This window comes from Nerophis lumbriciformis, linkage group LG09 (assembly GCF_033978685.3).
Source record: "Nerophis lumbriciformis linkage group LG09, RoL_Nlum_v2.1, whole genome shotgun sequence".
Lineage (NCBI taxonomy): Eukaryota > Metazoa > Chordata > Actinopteri > Syngnathiformes > Syngnathidae > Nerophis > Nerophis lumbriciformis.
Window position 1 is genome coordinate 48,404,517 of NC_084556.2, and position 18,527 is coordinate 48,423,043.

Below are 18,527 nucleotides of genomic sequence, written 5' to 3' on the forward strand. Positions count from 1 at the left end.
TCATCTTGATTTCCGTCACTAAAAACAAGGCTCGTATATCAACCAACTCCTTCAAGGGACTTTGACCGAATGAGCCGCGGTTCAAACCAGAGATACGAGACAAATGGGCGATAATAAAACGCCAAGGAATGTTGCCTACGTCACATGATGTGGGCGTGGCTTGGAGACACACTTTGATCTCGTGGCTCGCCACAATATTCCACACAACACACTTGAATCATTTGTCTTTGACAAATTCAGATCTTGGTCATAATTGGTACAAAAGATGATGATGACACCCTAAGGTGCCGTATGCGTCAGTACCTATTTGTACCCAATCAGAGTGGGCGGAGCCTGGCGGCGAAAACTACTCCACGCCATCATTGATTGAACTGTCATTACTTCAACACTTTAGATCTTATCAATTATTTGATCTAACACCCCCCCCCCCCCTAGGAAGAAGAAAACATTTTGCGCCCCCCCCCCCCCCCCCCCACACACAACTATAAATAGTCTTAGTTTGTTTGAAAACGTGCTATAAGTACACCTCTGCATAACATTGTATCCTTAGTAAAAGAAAACGGAAGAAAAAAAGAAAAAATGTATTAAAATAAATAAACAATTTGTACTGATTTATTTTGAAGGTACGAGCAGGTACTATTTGTAGTGTGTGTTTCAGGAGGCAGGTACTATTTAGTGTTTATTTCAGAAAGCAGGTACTATTTATAGTGTTTTCTTCAAAAATCAAGTACTAGCAGGTACGATCTATAGTGTTTATTCCAGGAAGCTGGTACCAGCAGGTACTATTTATGGTGTGTTTCGAGGAGCAGGTACGATTTACAGTGTTTATTTCAGGAAGCAGGTACTAGCGGGTACTATATATAATGTGTGTTTTATGGAACAGGTACTAGCAGATACTATTCATAATGTGCGTTTTAGGGAGCAGGTACTATTTATATTCTGTGTTTTAGGGAGCGGGTACTAGCAGGTACTATGTATAATGTGTGTTTCGGGGAGAAGGTACTAGAAGATACTATTTATGTGTGTTTCAGGGAGCAGTTACTAGCAGGTACTATTTATAGTGTGTGTTTTAGGGAGCAGGTACTACCTGGTACTATTTATAATGTGTGTTTGAGGGAGAGGGTACTAGCTGATACTATATATAGTATGTGTTTCAGGGAGCAGGTACTAGCATATACTTTCATATTGTGTGTTTCAATGAGCAGGTACTAGTAGGTACTATTTATAATGTGTGTTCTAGGGAACGGGTACTAGCAGATACTATTCATAGTGTGTATTAAGGAGCAGGTACGAGCTGATGCTATTTATAATGTGTGTTTTAAGGAGCAGGTACTAGCTGATACTATTTATAATGTGTGTTTTAGAGAGCAGGTACTACCTGATACTATTTATAATGTGTGTTTGGGGGAGAGGGTACTAGCTGATACTATTTATAATATGTGTTTCAGGGAGCAGGTACTAGCATTTACTTTCATATTGTGTGTTTCAGGGAGCAGGTACTAATAGGTACTATTTATAATGTGTGTTTTAGGGCTCATGTACTAGCAGGTACTATTTATAGTGTGTTTTAAGGAGCAGGTACTCGCTGATATTATTTATATAGTGTGTTTTAAAGAGCAGGTACTACCTGATGCTATTTATCATGTGTGTTTGGGGGAGAGGGTACTAGCTGATACTATTTATAATATGTGTTTCAGGGAGCAGGTAATAGCATGTACTTTCATATTGTGTGTTTCAGGGAGCAGGTACTAGTAGGTACTATTTATAATGTGTGTTCTAGGGAACAGGTACTAGCAGATACTATTCATAGTGTGTTTTAAGAAGAAGGTACGAGCTGATACTATTTATAATGTGTGTTTTAAGGAGCAGGTACTACCTGATACTATTTATAATGTGTGTTTTAAGGAGCAGGTACTACCTGATACTATTTATAATGTGTGTTTTAAGGAGCAGGTACTACCTGATACTATTTATAATATGTGTTTCAGGGAGCAGGTACTAGCATATACTTTCATATTGTGTGTTTCAGGGAGCAGGTACTAGTAGGTACTATTTATAATGTGTGTTCTAGGGAACAGGTACTAGCAGATACTATTCATAGTGTGTTTTAAGGAGAAAGTACGAGCTGATACTATTTATAATGTGTGTTTTAAGGAGACTGATACTATTTATAATGTGTGTTTTAAGGAGCAGGTACTACCTGATACTATTTATAATGTGTGTTTTAAGGAGCAGGTACTACCTGATACTATTTATAATATGTGTTTCAGGGAGCAGGTACTAGCATATACTTTCATATTGTGTGTTTCAGGGAGCAGGTACTAGTTGGTACTATTTATAATGTGTGTTTTAGGAAACATGTACTAGCAGGTACTATTTATAGTGTGTTTTAAGGAACAGGTACTAGCTGATACTATTTATAATGTGAGTTTTAGGGAGCAGGTACTTGCTAATACTATTTATAATGTGTGTTTAAGCGAGCAGGTACTAGCAGATACTATTAAAAGTGTGTTTAAGGAACAGATACTAGCAGATACTATTTATAGTGTGTTTTAGGGAACAGGTACTAGCAAGTACTATTTAAAATATGTGTTTTATGGAACAGGTACTAGCAGATACTATTTATAGTGTGTTTTAAGGAGCAGGTACTAGCTGATACTACTTATATAGTGTGTTTTAAGGAGCAGGTACTAGTTGATACTATTTATAATGTGTGTTTGAAGGAGCAGGTACTAGCTGTTACTATTTATAATGTGTGTTTTAGGGAGCAGGTACTTGCAGGTACTATTAATAATGTGTGCTTCAGGGGGCAGGGACGACCAGATTCTATTTGTAATGTGTTTTAGGGAGTTGGTACTAGCAGGTACTATTTATACCGTGTTTTGGGGAGCAGGTACTATTCATAGTGTGTGTTTTAGGGAGCAGATTTATTTTTTCCAAACAAAATGAGGACGGACAGCTGCAATGCGCGCAAATACTCCAAAGATAATTATTACATATATAAATTTTAAGGGAGGTACAGATAGTATTTAAAGGCTGCTAAATGCATACTGGTTTGAGTCGGGGTTGTGTTTATCAGCTATCCCAGGATGCAACGGGACACTTAAAACCAGAATCAGCTTCAATGGCCACGTATGTTTAGCACACAAGGAATGTGACTTGCTAGACTCTGCTCTCTTTGTTCAATGCTCGCAATAACAACAAACTCAGCAACTACGAGCGTGTGCAGTACCGAAGACGGCCACCGTGCACCGGTGATGCGCTACTGCGTTGGTTTTTGGCTAATTTGGGGGCTAAGTCCTTGTTTTTTCACGACAGAAAAAGCCACAATATTGCGTCAGCAACATTTACCTTTCATCTGCTCCTCTGATTGGACGTCACAACTCAGGAACAAAGCTCGGTCTTTACCGTCCTCCTTGTTCAGAGCTTCCATGAGGATCCTTCCGGCACTTTCATCCACGTCCAACAGAACCACCTGCAGCACAAAGACAGTATATATATATATCTACATATACGTCTATATAAAGTATCACTACGTCTGTCTATATGCTGTCCTCAGAATGATTGCCAAAGATGGGCACAATTCCGCCCACAAAGTGCAGATCCCCTTTAAGAGCTATACCGTCTTAAAGGGGAACTTTAGGTGCCTTTAGGATATTGTCTGTAGAACTTTGAGAACAAATATATATGTATATATATATATATATATATGTATATATCAGTGACGTGCAGTCACTAGAGGCAGGTGAGGCGGGGCCTCACCTGCCATCATGGAAAGAAAAAAAATGTAAAAAGAAAACATTTTTATTAAATTGTTATATGTATCCAGTGATTATACTATAAAGTTATTTTCCATTTAACTTCGCCAGTTTTAGATTATTTTTATTCAAAATCGCTGAATTTTCACATTTGCAGAAGCCAGTTGAGGCACGTCACTCAGTGCCTCAACATGGATTGCGGACTCGGCTAACTGCTGGCCTGCTGTGCAGTGAGACTGTGTTGCTATATGAACTATATTATACATTTCCATAGTTTAGTTAGCTGAGGTATATAATACAGTGTATTTTGTCAACAACTGTATGTGTGTAACGTATTTCTTGTGCTGAGCGATCATAAAACGGCTGCAAAAGCTGAGGCTCCAGTAATCCCGCCTCCTGCACCCCCGCCGTAGATTTCAACCCCTGACGGGAGTGTTATATCAACTAAAGCCCACACTTAAACTTTCCACGTGCAAGATTGAATCTATTTAAAAAAGTTATATCATAAGAAGCCAAAAAGTGCAAAAACAATAATGTTCGTGTTGGAGGAGTTGTGAATGACTGCAGGGCCACAACATTAGGTACACCTGCAGACTGCAGGTGTACCTAATTCACAACTCCTCCAACACGAACATTATTGTTTTTGCACTTTTTGGCTTCTTATTAAATAACTTTTGTAACCTATTTTTATGGGCTTTCCTCTTTGTGATGTTAAGTTCCTGTTATGCGCTGTTATACAGTATATGCCTTGAGCTCTTATTTTGAAGGCGCCAAGAGCGGAAGTGATGACACGTTGTAGTGGAGCGGAGGTTTTTGAAAGAAGGTAAATAAAGTGGTCCTCATGTAAACTGGAGCCTCCGTGTTTGTTATTTTGTAGTTTCATACAGTATAGGCGACATTTATAAACCCTCGGGTACACTTTTTTAAATAGATTCAATCTTGCACGTGGAAAGTTTAAGTGAGGGCTTTAGTTGATATAACACTCCTGTCAGGAGGTGCATTAATCCAGCACAACAGCGGCGAATGGACTTCATTTATAAGTTAGTAAAGGTAAGACCATAATAACGTTTTTTTTTATTAAATGTGCTTTTTTGTGTGCTACAGTTTGTATGTGTAAAGTTAAAGTTAAGTTAAAGTAGCAATGATTGTCACACACACACTAGGTGTAATGAAATGTGTCCTCTGCATTTGACCCATCCCCTTGATCACCCCCTGGGAGGTGAGGGGAGCAGTGGGCAGCAGCGGCGCTGCGCCCTGGAATAATTTTTGGTGATTTAACCCCCAATTCCAACCCTTGATGCTGAGTGCCAAGCAGGGAAGAATGCTTGTATGAGCTTTTAAACATAACCCGTTAACTGCTGCCAATCAAATGGTGAATAAGATACTCTTTAGGGTTCATATGTTTGTAAATCTGACTGTGATGAAGTCAGTGCCTCACCAGCCATCAACCTCACCGCACGTCACTGATATATATATATATATATATATATATATATATATATATATGTGTCGGCTGTCAAAGTTAAGGCATTAACTATAAGTTCTTTTAATGGCAATAATTGTATTAACGCGCATGCTTCCTGACTCCTTTTTGACCCTCGGCCCGTTCCGTAGCATGGGGGAATTGTTACGGCGGGGTCGCATTTTAATGCGCGGATCGTTTCCCCAAGATACAGGCAAGACAATGATTTAGTCTTCATAAATCAGTCCAGAATACAAAATACAGATAAACGGAAAAGTGTGCCGATTGCACGGGAAGCTACGGCAAAGCTAACGGAAAAGCTTAGCACAGAAAACAAGAAGCAAGAGTCGTCGAACGTAACTGTTGCCTGAAGCAAACAGGACAGCCAGACTGAGTGTGGCCAAAAGGAAGAAAAAAATAGCTTTCTGATTAGTGCCCGGTAGCAGGTGAGTGTCCCGAACACTAATCAGAGGCAGGTGGAAAATAATCAGCACCCATGGCAACCAGAATTAGGACTTTTCGATGCAAAAAGACAGGTCTATCTTCAAAACATGTCAATGCACCTTCTCAAACCAATCACACTTGTCCGACTTCAAAATAAAAGCGCTACTCTTTTGTTAGAATAATCATGTATATATTATCACACAACTTTATGCTTAAGGGCTGTTGCTATAGTTATTATCAATTGAGCTGAAGCTGTATTTTTTTTATCTGTGCAAAGCTGGCAATCCAAAAGATTGCAAGTCGTCGCGTATCAGTGTTGTGCCCAGACTCGGACTGCTGACTGCCAAGGCCGAAAATCGAGTACCGGAACACAGACAAAGCAGAGACGGGGCGATATCACCAGCGTCAACACATTTGGTTTTTATTAATAGTCATACAGTATATTGTGTCTAACTGGAGCTGCTTCAGTGATGTAACCAGGGACCTCCCAAATAAATAGAGGAAGCACGTGGGCTGGACTTTTAGAACGTAGTTTGGATCTGTAACTAGAGTACAGCTCAAAACACGTCTCCCATTAAATTGAGCAAAATGTAACTGTCTCTGCATGATTCCTTGCTTCTCGTCTGTTTAATAGATGTCATCAGTGTTTGAACCTGATGCCATCCGGTTTAACTAGATAAACAAAATAAAATTGTCTTTGTTGTCTTAAATTACGATCATGCTTTGTCAAAGATGTTTTGTCATGTAATCTGTGATATTTGCATCAGTAGAAATATGGGGGGATTTTTTTCTGGCTGGCTGAAATATTGTGTAAATTATTTTATAACATGTTCTACTCCTCAGTTACAGCATGTTTAACAGGCGGAATATTACAATGTATTCATAAATAAAGAAAGATAAGACATTGTCATGCAGGGATATGAATACCATTAACTTGTACAACATGTAATGTGCAGAATATCAGAAGCATTTATTCAGCTAGAAATATCACAGATTTACATTAGCTAACATCTTTGATAATCAAACCATGAACATAACAATCCACATTTTGTGTTATTAGTGTGTGAAACTGGTATCTAAACATAGTGTAGCTCTTCCTCGGAATGCAAGTGCTCCTACAGCCGGAAGACTATATATATATATATATATATATATATATATATATATATATATATATATATATATATATATGTGTGTGTGTGTATATATATATTCATATAAATATATATATTATATATATATATATATATATATATATATATATATATATATATATATATATATATATATATATATATATATATATATATATATATATATATATATAATGTATGTATCATATATATCATATATATATATGTTTTGACCCAAGTGTGTCATTTTGCAAATAGTCTGGAAATCAAGAAAATTGAATGTTGTGTTTGGAAAAGTGTTAAATCCTTTTGAAAAAAGTTCGTAAAATTGTGTGTAAGCAAATGGAAAAAACTGTAAAAGACTACTAACTTGTCTTAAAGTGTACAAAACAGTGTTAAAGACTGCTAAAGACTGCTGAAGTGGGTTAAAGTGGGCTAAAAAGCGCCCAAGTGTGTTAAAAAGTGCTAAAGACTGGTAAAGTGTGCTAAAGAGTGTTAAATAGGGCTAAAGTGTGTTAAAGAGTGTTAAAAATTGCCAAATGGTGTTAAAGAGTGCTAAATTGTGTTAAATAGTGCTAAAGTGTATTAAAGAGTGTTAAAGAGTGCTCAAGTGTGTTAAAGAGTGTTAAAGAGTGCTAAAGTGTGTTAAAAAGTGCTAAAGACTGTTAACGTGTGTTAAAAAGTGTTAAAGAGTGTTAAAGAGTGGAAAAGAAGTGTTGTAAAGTGCACTAAAGAGTGTTTAAAAAAGTTTTGTCAAAGAGTGGAAAAGTGCTAAAGAGTGTTAAAGAGTACCAAAGCGTGTTAAAGAGGGGTTCAAGTGTGCAAAAGAGTGCTAAAGAGTGCTAAAGACTGCTGAAGTGGGTTAAAGTGGGCTAAAGAGCGCCGAAGTGTGTTAAAAAGTGCTAAAGACTGGTAAAGTGTGCTAAAGAGTGTTAAATAGGGCTAAAGTGTGTTAAACAGTGTTAAAAAAGTGCCAAATGGTGTTAAAGAGTGCTAAATTGTGTTAAATAGTGCTAAAGTGTATTAAAGAGTGTTAAAGAGTACTCAAGTGTGTTAAAGAGTGCTCAAGTGTGTTAAAGAGTGTTAAAAAGTGCTAAAAACTGCTAACGTGTGTTAAAAAGTGTTAAAGAGTGCACAAGACTGCTGAGGTGTGTTAAAGAGTGTTAAAGAGTGGAAAAGAAGTGTTGTAAAGTGCACTAAAGAGTGTTTAAAAAAGTTTTGTCAAAGAGTGGAAAAGTGCTAAAGAGTGTTAAAGAGTACCAAAGCGTGTTAAAGAGGGGTTCAAGTGTGCAAAAGAGTGCTAAAGAGTGCTAAAGACTGCTGAAGTGGGTTAAAGTGGGCTAAAGAGCGCCGAAGTGTGTTAAAAAGTGCTAAAGTGTATTAAAGAGTGTTAAAGAGTGCTCAAGTGTGTTAAAGAGTGTTAAAGAGTGCTAAAGTGTGTTAAAAAGTGCTAAAAAAACTGCTAACGTGTGTTAAAAAGTGTTAAAGAGTGCACAAGACTGCTGAGGTGTGTTAAAGAGTGTTAAAGAGTGGAAAAGAAGTGTTGTAAAGTGCACTAAAGAGTGTTTAAAAAGTTTTGTCAAAGAGTGGAAAAGTGCTAAAGAGTGTTAAAGAGTACCAAAGTGTGTTAAAGAGGGGTTCAAGTGTGCAAAAGAGTGCTAAAGAGTGCTAAAGACTGCTGAAGTGGGTTAAAGTGGGCTAAAGAGCGCCGAAATGTCTTAAAAAGTGCTAAAGACTGGTAAAGTGTGCTAAAGAGAGTTAAATAGGGCTAAAGTGTGTTAAAGAGTGTTAAAATGTGTTAAAAAGTGCTAAATGGAGTTAAAGAGTGCTAAATTGTGTTAAATAGTGCTAAAGTGTATTAAAGAGTGTTAAAGAGTGCTAAAGTGTGTTAAAAAGTGCTAAAGAGTGCAAAAGACTGCTGAAGTGTAAAGAGTGGAAAAGACTGCAGAAGTGTGGTAAAGTGCACTAAAGAGTGTTTAAAAAAGTTTTGTCAAAGAGTCTAAAAGTGCTAAAGAGTGTTAAAGAGTACTAAAGCGTGTTAAAGAGGTGTTAAAGTGTGCTAAAGAGTGCTAAGGTGTGCTGAAAAAGAGTGTTAGAGAGTGTTCAAGAGTGCTAAAGTGTGGAAGATTTTGTTTAAGTGTTCTAAAGAGTGTTTAAGTGTGCCGAAGAAGAGGTCTGGAGAGAGTTAAAGAGTGCTAATGTGTGTTAGGTTTTGTTGAAGAATGGTAAAGTGTGCTAAAGAGTATTGGATTGTGCAAAAAAAAGAGTGCTGGAGAGTGTTAACGAGTGCTAAAGTGTTTTAAAGTATGCTAAAAAGTGCTAGAGCGCGTTAAAGAGTGCTACAGTGTGCTGAGTGCTAGAGAGTGTTAAAGAGTAGTTAAGTGTGTATACTAAAGAATGCTACAGAATTGTTGATAGTATTAAAGAGTGCTAAAGTGTGCTAAAGAGTGTGAAAGTGTAAAAGCGGACCAAACATGACACACAAGGACATTTTACTTGGACTTACCTTCGCTCCGTTTTTAAAAAGCACCTCGCTGATCGCTTTGCCGATCCCTCCTGCTGCTCCTGTCACCACGCACACTTTCCCGCTCACAGGCATCGCTGTGTGCTCGCAAGTGTGCCAAAGTGTGCTAAAAGACTGCTACTGTGTCTTAAAGTCTGCAAAAGAGTGCTAAAGACTGTTGAAGTTGGTTAAAGTGGGTTAAAGAGCGCCTAAGTGTGTTAAAAAAATACTAAGGACTGGTAAAGTGTGCTAAAGAGTGTTATATAGGGTTAAAGAGTGTTAAAGTGTGTTAAAAAGTGCTAAATAGTGTTAAAGAGTGCTAAATTGTGTTAAATAGAGCTAAAGATTGCTAAAGTGTATTAAAGAGTGTTAAAGAGTGCTGGAGTGTGTTAAATAGAGCTAAAGATTGCTAAAGTGTATTAAAGAGTGTTAAAGAGTGCTGGAGTGTGTTAAAGAGTGTTAAATAGTGCAAAAGACTACGGAAGTGTGGTAAAGTGCTCTAAAGAGTGTTTAAAAAAGATTTGTCAAAGAGTGTAAGACTGCTAAAGAGTGTTAAAGAGTGCAAAAGACTGCAGAAGTGTGTTAGTGTGCTAAAGTGCACTAAAGAGTGTTAAAAAATGTTTTGGGGTCAAAAAGTGTAAAAGTGCTAAAGAGTGTTAAAGAGTGCAAAAGACTGCAGAAGTGTGTTAGTGTGCTAAAGTGCACCAAAAAGTGTTAAAAAAAATTTGGAGGTCAGAAAGTGTAAAAGTGCGAAAGAGTGGTAAAGAGTACTAAAGTGTGTTAAAGAGGGGTTCAAGTGTGCTAAAGAGTGCTAAGGTGTGCTGAAGAAGAGTGTTAGAGAGTCTTAAAGAATGCTATAGTGTGCTCGATTTTGTTCAAGTGTGCTAAAGAGTGATAAAGTGTGCTGAAGAAGAGGTCTGGAGAGAGTTAAAGAGTGTTAGGTTTTGTTGAAGAATGTTAAAGTGTGCAAAGGAGTGTTAGATTGTGCTAAAAAAAAGAGTGCTGGAGAGTGTTAAAGAGTGCTAAAGTATGCTGAAAAAGTGCTAGAGAGCCTTAAAGAGTGCTGAAGTGTGCTGAAGAAGAGTGTTAAAAAGTGATTAAGTGTGTTAAAGTATGCAAAAAGAGTGCTACAGAATGTTAGATAGTACTAAAGTGTGCCAAAGCGCGCTAGAGTGTGTCAGATAGCACTGAAGTGTGCCAGAGAGTGTGAAAGTGTGCGGAATGATGTCGAAGTGTGGCTGCAGTAGAGGAAGAAGCATGCAAGGCACTTCCCACAACAAGTCTAAACATGGTCGCAGGAAGCTTGCTTCATCAAGTTGGCAAACGTCCTCGTTGTTTTCGACATTTTCAGACATTTTCCAACGACTTGCAGGCAGACTTTTTTTTTTCTGAAAGCAAATGAAACCCACAACCACCGAGCTAAAAAAAAAAAAAAGATCTCCAACCCCGACTCGGTGTCTTATTTTCATGCACACATTCCTACGTCCATCTTTGACCTCTGAGGGTACATTCTGTGGTACAACCGGTGCAAACGTCGCAATCACGTGTCGTGTCAACGTCCACGCGGGCTTCTAGGAGTGGACCAAAGGTGAAAATGTGTTTGAAAATGGAGTGAAATGAACGCTTGTGAACGTCACGCGTGTGTGGAGCCTACTAATTGCACGCTGCTGTCACAAAACACGTCGAAAAACAACATTTTTGCAATGAAGTTTGGTTGAAATGTTGTCCTAAACACCTGCATGTTCCTTGCGTGGCCACTAGAGGGAGCCAGAGTGCTGCAACAGGGCCTTTACAGCCTGTCTATGGCTTCCAATACAGTATACTATATATACAGTATATGACTGTGCACACAATTGAAGGTCTCTGAGAGGAATGTTTGCCTATCAGCTGCCTTCATGTTGGACACACCCAGCTGACAAAAAAAAACTCCTCTCAATCTTCTTCAGGGCTTCCTTGGCGTGACCGGACACGCCCCTGGAGCACGTTGACGTTGTGGGAGCGCTGCCAAAACATTTAGGGCACAGCCGTAGAGGTCAGAGATCGCGTCTGCAAACAATATTCTGCATAAAATAACATGTGGGGTGTTGGAATAATTGTTTGTAAGTTATCACAAAAGAAACGTGGTATTATGAATGCTGTCTTTCGAGGCCTAACAAGAGGAAGAAGGCTCGTGAAACGCCACTGTGATTTCAACACGGACAGATGACAGGATCTGCTCAACTCCCAGAGGAACTCTCTTTGAAGTGTTAAACGAACTCTCTTTGAAGTATTTCACAAACTCTCTTCCAACTATTTGGTAACTGAAGTCAACGCTATTTACGACCCGCTGCCCTCTTGAAGTCCCTGTGGTCAGGAGACGGGAGGGGTTATCCATTGTCCTCCAACACCTGCCCCAGCTGGATCCAGGAAGAGCCCAGGCCCGAGAAATCCGCTTCTTGGACTTCAAAGCGACCGAAAACAATGACTCTTTTACACACTTACCATTCCTGCTGTGACATATGTTGGTGCGTGAACATGGAACATCTGAATTAAAAGAGGAGACGAAAACCTTCTTCGTCAGAGCGTGGTGCAGGACTGTGCAGAGAGTGCAGTGATCATGTCTCTCCTCAATATTGAGTCCAAATTGAATTCCGGCCGGGCTGTATATATATATATATATATATATATATATATATATATATATATATATATATATATATATATATATATATATATATATATATACAGGTAAAAGCCAGTAAATTAGAATATTTTGAAAAACTTGATTTATTTCAGTAATTGCATTCAAAAGGTGTAACTTGTACATTATATTTATTCATTGCACACAGACTGATGCATTCAAATGTTTATTTCATTTAATTTTGATGATTTGAAGTGGCAACAAATGAAAATCCAAAATTCCGTGTGTCACAAAATTAGAATATTACTTAAGGCTAATACAAAAAAGGGATTTTTAGAAATGTTGGCCAACTGAAAAGTATGAAAATGAAAAATATGAGCATGTACAATACTCAATACTTGGTTGGAGCTCCTTTTGCCTCAATTACTGCGTTAATGCGGCGTGGCATGGAGTCAATGAGTTTCTGGCACTGCTCAGGTGTTATGAGAGCCCAGGTTGCTCTGATAGTGGCCTTCAACTCTTCTGCGTTTTTGGGCCTGGCATTCTGCATCTTCCTTTTCACAATACCCCACAGATTTTCTATGGGGCTAAGGTCAGGGGAGTTGGCGGGCCAATTTAGAACAGAAATACCATGGTCCGTAAAGCAGGCACGGGTAGATTTTGCGCTGTGTGCAGGTGCCAAGTCCTGTTGGAACTTGAAATCTCCATCTCCATAGAGCAGGTCAGCAGCAGGAAGCATGAAGTGCTCTAAAACTTGCTGGTAGACGGCTGCGTTGACCCTGGATCTCAGGAAACAGAGTGGACCGACACCAGCAGATGACATGGCACCCCAAACCATCACCCAACCATGCAAATTTTGCATTTCCTTTGGAAATCGAGGTCCCAGAGTCTGGAGGAAGACAGGAGAGGCACAGGATCCACGTTGCCTGAAGTCTAGTGTAAAGTTTCCACCATCAGTGATGGTTTGGGGTGCCATGTCATCTGCTGGTGTCGGTCCACTCTGTTTCCTGAGATCCAGGGTCAACGCAGCCGTCTACCAGCAAGTTTTAGAGCACTTCATGCTTCCTGCTGCTGACCTGCTCTATGGAGATGGAGATTTCAAGTTCCAACAGGACTTGGCGCCTGCACACAGCGCAAAATCTACCTGTGCCTGCTTTACGGACCATGGTATTTCTGTTCTAAATTGGCCCGCCAACTCCCCTGACCTTAGCCCCATAGAAAATCTGTGGGGTATTGTGAAAAGGAAGATGCAGAATGCCAGGCCCAAAAACGCAGAAGAGTTGAAGGCCACTATCAGAGCAACCTGGGCTCTCATAACACCTGAGCAGTGCCAGAAACTCATTGACTCCATGCCACGCCGCATTAACGCAGTAATTGAGGCAAAAGGAGCTCCAACCAAGTATTGAGTATTGTACATGCTCATATTTTTCATTTTCATACTTTTCAGTTGGCCAACATTTCTAAAAATCCCTTTTTTGTATTAGCCTTAAGTAATATTCTAATTTTGTGACACACGGAATTTTGGATTTTCATTTGTTGCCACTTCAAATCATCAAAATTAAATGAAATAAACATTTGAATGCATCAGTCTGTGTGCAATGAATAAATATAATGTACAAGTTACACCTTTTGAATGCAATTACTGAAATAAATCAAGTTTTTCAAAATATTCTAATTTACTGGCTTTTACCTGTGTATATATATATATATATATATATATATATTTTTTTTTTTTTTTTTTTTTTCTCGCGCACTAATTGACTGAAAAAGCACGCACTTAGCGCGATGACGTCATGTTATCGATGCATTTTTTAGACGATATGATATGCCTGAGCGGCTAGTAGACCCCGAGAGTAACAAGCGGTTGCCTTGTTGCCTTTCCATCAAGAAAAATAAATTAGTTTTTACTATAAGTTTGCTGGTTACAAGAAATTTAATGCCGAGCGCATATCATTATGTCAAGATAACGACACTAGCATTTACTTAATTTAAGAATATTTTAAAACATATTGAGAGAAAAGGTCTCTTTTTTTTTTCTATCAAGAAAAGTGGACTTGTTATTAGTGACAATATACTTGATTGATTGATTGATTTTTATTTCAAATATGCATAAAAACAAGAGCAAGCCTGATCCAATACAGTGCTATAGCCTTAACAGACATTATAACAAAATGAAAACAATGGAAAAGAGAAAACAAAAACAAATGAGCATTGGACTTTCTTATTTCTTTTTCTTCTTTTTTTTTTACATATTTGAAAAGGAGTGAGAAGAAGTTTACACTTATTTAATCCCACCCCTTTTCTTTAAATCATAAATTGCTCTGAGCTAGAACTACCTGTTCACTCAATGTACAAACTTAATGAACTTGTATATACATAAATTATAGATATATACATACATATGCACACTACACACATACATAGCCACACCATTACCACTAGAGATCATGGAAATGGTAACATGCCACCACAGCAACACCACTGCCTTAGTGGGTAGCCCCACACTCTTCTGTAACATAAACAAGCCAATATCAAAGCCCTTCTTCATCTCTGTACCTCTGGAATACCATATACCTGTACTTCTTTTTAAACTGGTCTATGTTTGGACATTGCTTTAACTCCTTATTCAAACCATTCCATAATTTCACTCCACAAATTGAAATACAAAAACTTTTAATGGTCGTTCTATAACTAAGCATTTTGAAATTTAAATTCCCCCTTAAATTATAACCGCCCTCTCGTGTGCTGAACAATTTTTGAATGCTTCCTGGGAGTTTATTTATGTTGGCTTTATACATTATTTGTGCAGTTTGATACAAAATAATATCATTTAATTTCAATATTTTTGACTGTAAGAATAGTGAGTGAGTATGGTCCAGATATCCAACCTTAGTTATTGAATTTAATGAGCTTTTATAATTATTCCCCCAGACTTCCACACAGTAGGTTAAGTATGGTAAGACTAATGAACAGTAAATAATTACTTTATTAATTTATAATTAATAAAATAACTTATTTTAAGGTATGTCTGGGTTCATTGAAGTTAGCTAATTTTACTTGTTTTGGAAAGTCTTGACAAGCCAAATGTTCTTGTTCTATTGGCAGATAATTTTGCTTAGTTCAAATAAAATACCCCTAATTTTTTTTTTTCTTGCTTTTGAACACTGACTTTTTGCAGTGTAGTACCTGACTGCACCCTAGCCAGGGATGCGGTGAAGACCTCAACGGCGGTAGATTTTTAAGAACTACCACAACGGCTGCGATGGCGGAAGAAGGCTGCAGCAGAAAAGGGGTCCCCTGTTGTCTTGGACTCCATGCCACCGGACCCTGACCCGATTTCTGTCAAGGATCGTGTGGTGACTGTCTGTGCACCAGTTCTCCCCACGTAAAACAAAGTCACGCACAGGCATCCGCCATAAAGGGATACACCCCTACCAGGAGGATCGTCATACTCGTTTCGAGTGACCGCCGATAGAGTTTGTTGTCATTCCAAGATGAATGCAATGAACCCAAAATAATGAACTATTTATTTGTGTTACATTTAAAATGGTATTACTGTAAATCATGGGTCCCCAAACAGCCGAGGGCCGGGCTGTATATATATATATATATATATATATATATATATATATATATATATATATATATATATATATATATATATATATATATCAAAGAAATATGATGCGGCCACTAAGAATAACTCTTCAAATTTTATTTCAAAAACATATTCTGAAAATGAAATAAAAAATAACAAGTTTTATTTTATCTATCGCTAAAAATAATTAATTTTGTTTTTAAAAGAAATATATGCTGCGGGAACTAAAAATAACTTGTTTAAGTAACATTTTCACATTAACATTTTTCAATTAAATCTAAAAATAAACATTTTTTAAGCAATTTACTTTTTAAAAAAGTATCCAAATATTGGCTGTTGCAATTAAAAATAATTAAAAAATATATTTTTTTTATGAATAGAAAGTACTTTATTGATCCCTGGGGGAAATTCAGCACCACAGTTCGCTCACAATAGACAATGATAATAATAAATAATACAATATATATGATATATATAATATATATAATATATAATATATGAAAAGTATAAATATATTCTACATATATTCTACATTTAAGTGCAGTCAAGGAACATATGCAATGTGCACTACAAAGTAACATGTTTAAATTTTTTTTTTTAAATAAATATTCTGAAAATAAATCTATAAATAACATGTTTGATTTTTTTTTTTCAAAGATATACGCTGTAAATAAATCTGAGGATAATTCTTTTTAATGTTATTTTTAAAATAAATATGCTCTAGCCATAAAAAAAACATATGTTATTTTCAAATAAACAAATGCTGAAAATAAATTTGTAGCCACTAAAATATATTTTTTTGAAAGTGCCTAAACCACTAAAAATAAGACGTTTAATTTAATTTTTAAAGAAATATGCTGCAGTTACTAAAAATTATTACTTTTATTGCCTTTTTTAAAAATATGCTTCAGCCATATGACGTTTAATTAGATTTATTTTTTATTTTTATGAAATATGTATATGTATATATATATAAATAGTCAAGGTTTCTGTGGTTTATCTGTTATACAGTGCTCAATACCGGGGTCGAGCGGAAAATACGTCAGGTCAGGAAAAAACACAGAGGCTATAGCATCCCTACAAGCCTGTTTCGCCAAACATCTACATTTTTGTTTCATCTGACATCACATGGACAAAGATAAGACCTTCTGGAGGAAAGTTCTGTGGTCAGATGAAACAAAAATTTTGCTGTTTGGCTACAATACCCAGCAATATGTTTGGAGGAGAAAAGGTGGGGCCTTTAATCCCAGGAACACCATGCCTACCGTCAAGCATGGTGGTGGTAGTATTATGCTCTGGGCCTGTTTTGCTGCCCATGGAACTGGTGCTTTAAATGGGACAATGAAAAAGGAGGATTACCTCCAAATTCTTTAGGACAACCTAAAATCCTCAGCCCGGAGGTTGGGTCTTGGGCGCAGTTGGGTGTTCCAACAGGACAATGACCCCGAACCCACGTCAAAAGTGGTAAAGGAATGGCTAATTCAGGGCTAGAATTAAGGTTTTAGAATGGTCTTCCCAAAGTCCTGACTTAAACGTGTGGACAATGCTGAAGAAACAAGTCCATGTCAGAAAACCAACACATTTAGCTGAACTGCACCACTTTTGTCAAGAGGAGTGGTCAAAAATCAAGCAGAAGCTTGTGGATGGCTACTAAAAGCGCCTTATTGCAGTGAAACTTGCCAAAGGACATGTAAGCAAATATTAACATTGGGGGATGTATACTTTTGACCTAACAAATTTGCTCACATTTTCAGTAGACCCATAATAAATTCATAAAAGAACCAAACTTCATGAATGTTTTTTGTGACCAACAAGTATGTGCTCCAATCACTCTTTCACAAAAAAATAAGAGTTGTAGAAATGATTGGAAACTCAAGACAGCCATGACATTATGTTCTTCACAAGTGTATGAAAACTTTTGATCGCGACTGTATATATATATATATATATATATATATATATATATATATATATATATATATATATATATATATATATATATGCCATGGCAACACTAAATATTCCCAATTTAGAGTACCCCCACCGGCGCAAACGAGACCTTTCCGACGGTATAACATATGTGGGGGGTTTGTTGGCCGGTTCGTCTCGTATTAATCGTAAGGGAAACGTGCGGAACTATAATAAAGTTTGAAGTATGAGCAATAATAATATGGGCTGCTTGCATTGCAAGCGCCCATTCACTGCTGCTTAGCAGCATGTGGATGGGCACTGGCATTGCAGCAGGCCCATAAAAATTGATGTATTGAATAAAAAATGCTAAAAAAATAAATCTAAAATGACCATGCTTCAATTGTTTTAGCAAAGAAATGCTGAAAAGAACCATTTAAATTGTATTTGAAAATATATACTGAAAATGGAATGGAAAATATGTTTCATTTTATTTTTCAAAGAAATATAATGGCAATAAAATTTTAAAATGTAACTATATTTTTCAGAAATAAGATGAAAAAATCTAAATAAAAAAATATTGAACTTTATTAATTACAGGATTTCTGTAATAATTATTTCCCAATCATTTCTAGTGTTGGTTTGTTGTTGTTGTTTTTTGTTTGTTTTTGTTGGGAGGCGTTAGATTAGAAATTTGTGCGGTTATTTAGATTTGTATTTTATTCCAAATATTAAATATTTCCTGATTATTACTACATTAAATATGATGTTTACAAGTTCAATTTAGGTTGCATAATCTGTGCTTTTAATTGAATTGTTCCTGAATGTCAAAAGAAAAAAAATATCTTGCAACCTTTTACTTTTTAAAACATTTTTCAATGATAAGGCCCGCCACGTAAAATGTAATTTTTCAAAGAAAACTTGCTAGAAATAACACTAAAAATACCATGTTTCATTGATTTTTTTTTTAGCACGCTGAATCTAAAAATAACATGTTTAGTTTATTTCATCAAAGAAATATGATGCGGACACTAAGAATAACTCTTCAAATTTTATTTCAAAAACATATTCTGAAAAGGAAATAAAAAATAACAAGTTTTA

At 36.9% G+C, this 18,527-nt stretch overlaps 1 protein-coding gene across 2 annotated transcripts in view; it reads right to left on the reverse strand.

Annotated features, from left to right (window-relative positions):
* LOC133607946 (15-hydroxyprostaglandin dehydrogenase [NAD(+)]-like) overlaps positions 1-10,527 on the reverse strand; it is a 31,743-nt gene extending 21,216 nt beyond the window's left edge. For both annotated transcript variants that reach the window (XM_061963018.2, XM_061963019.1), the window contains exons 1-2: positions 9,304-10,527; positions 3,352-3,475 (exon numbers count right to left, since the gene is read on the reverse strand). In XM_061963018.2, the coding sequence (XP_061819002.1) occupies positions 3,352-3,475; positions 9,304-9,396 (217 nt within the window). In that variant the 5' untranslated portion in view covers positions 9,397-10,527. The remainder of the gene's footprint in view (positions 1-3,351; positions 3,476-9,303) is intronic.
* Between the last annotated feature and the right edge of the window lie 8,000 nt (positions 10,528-18,527).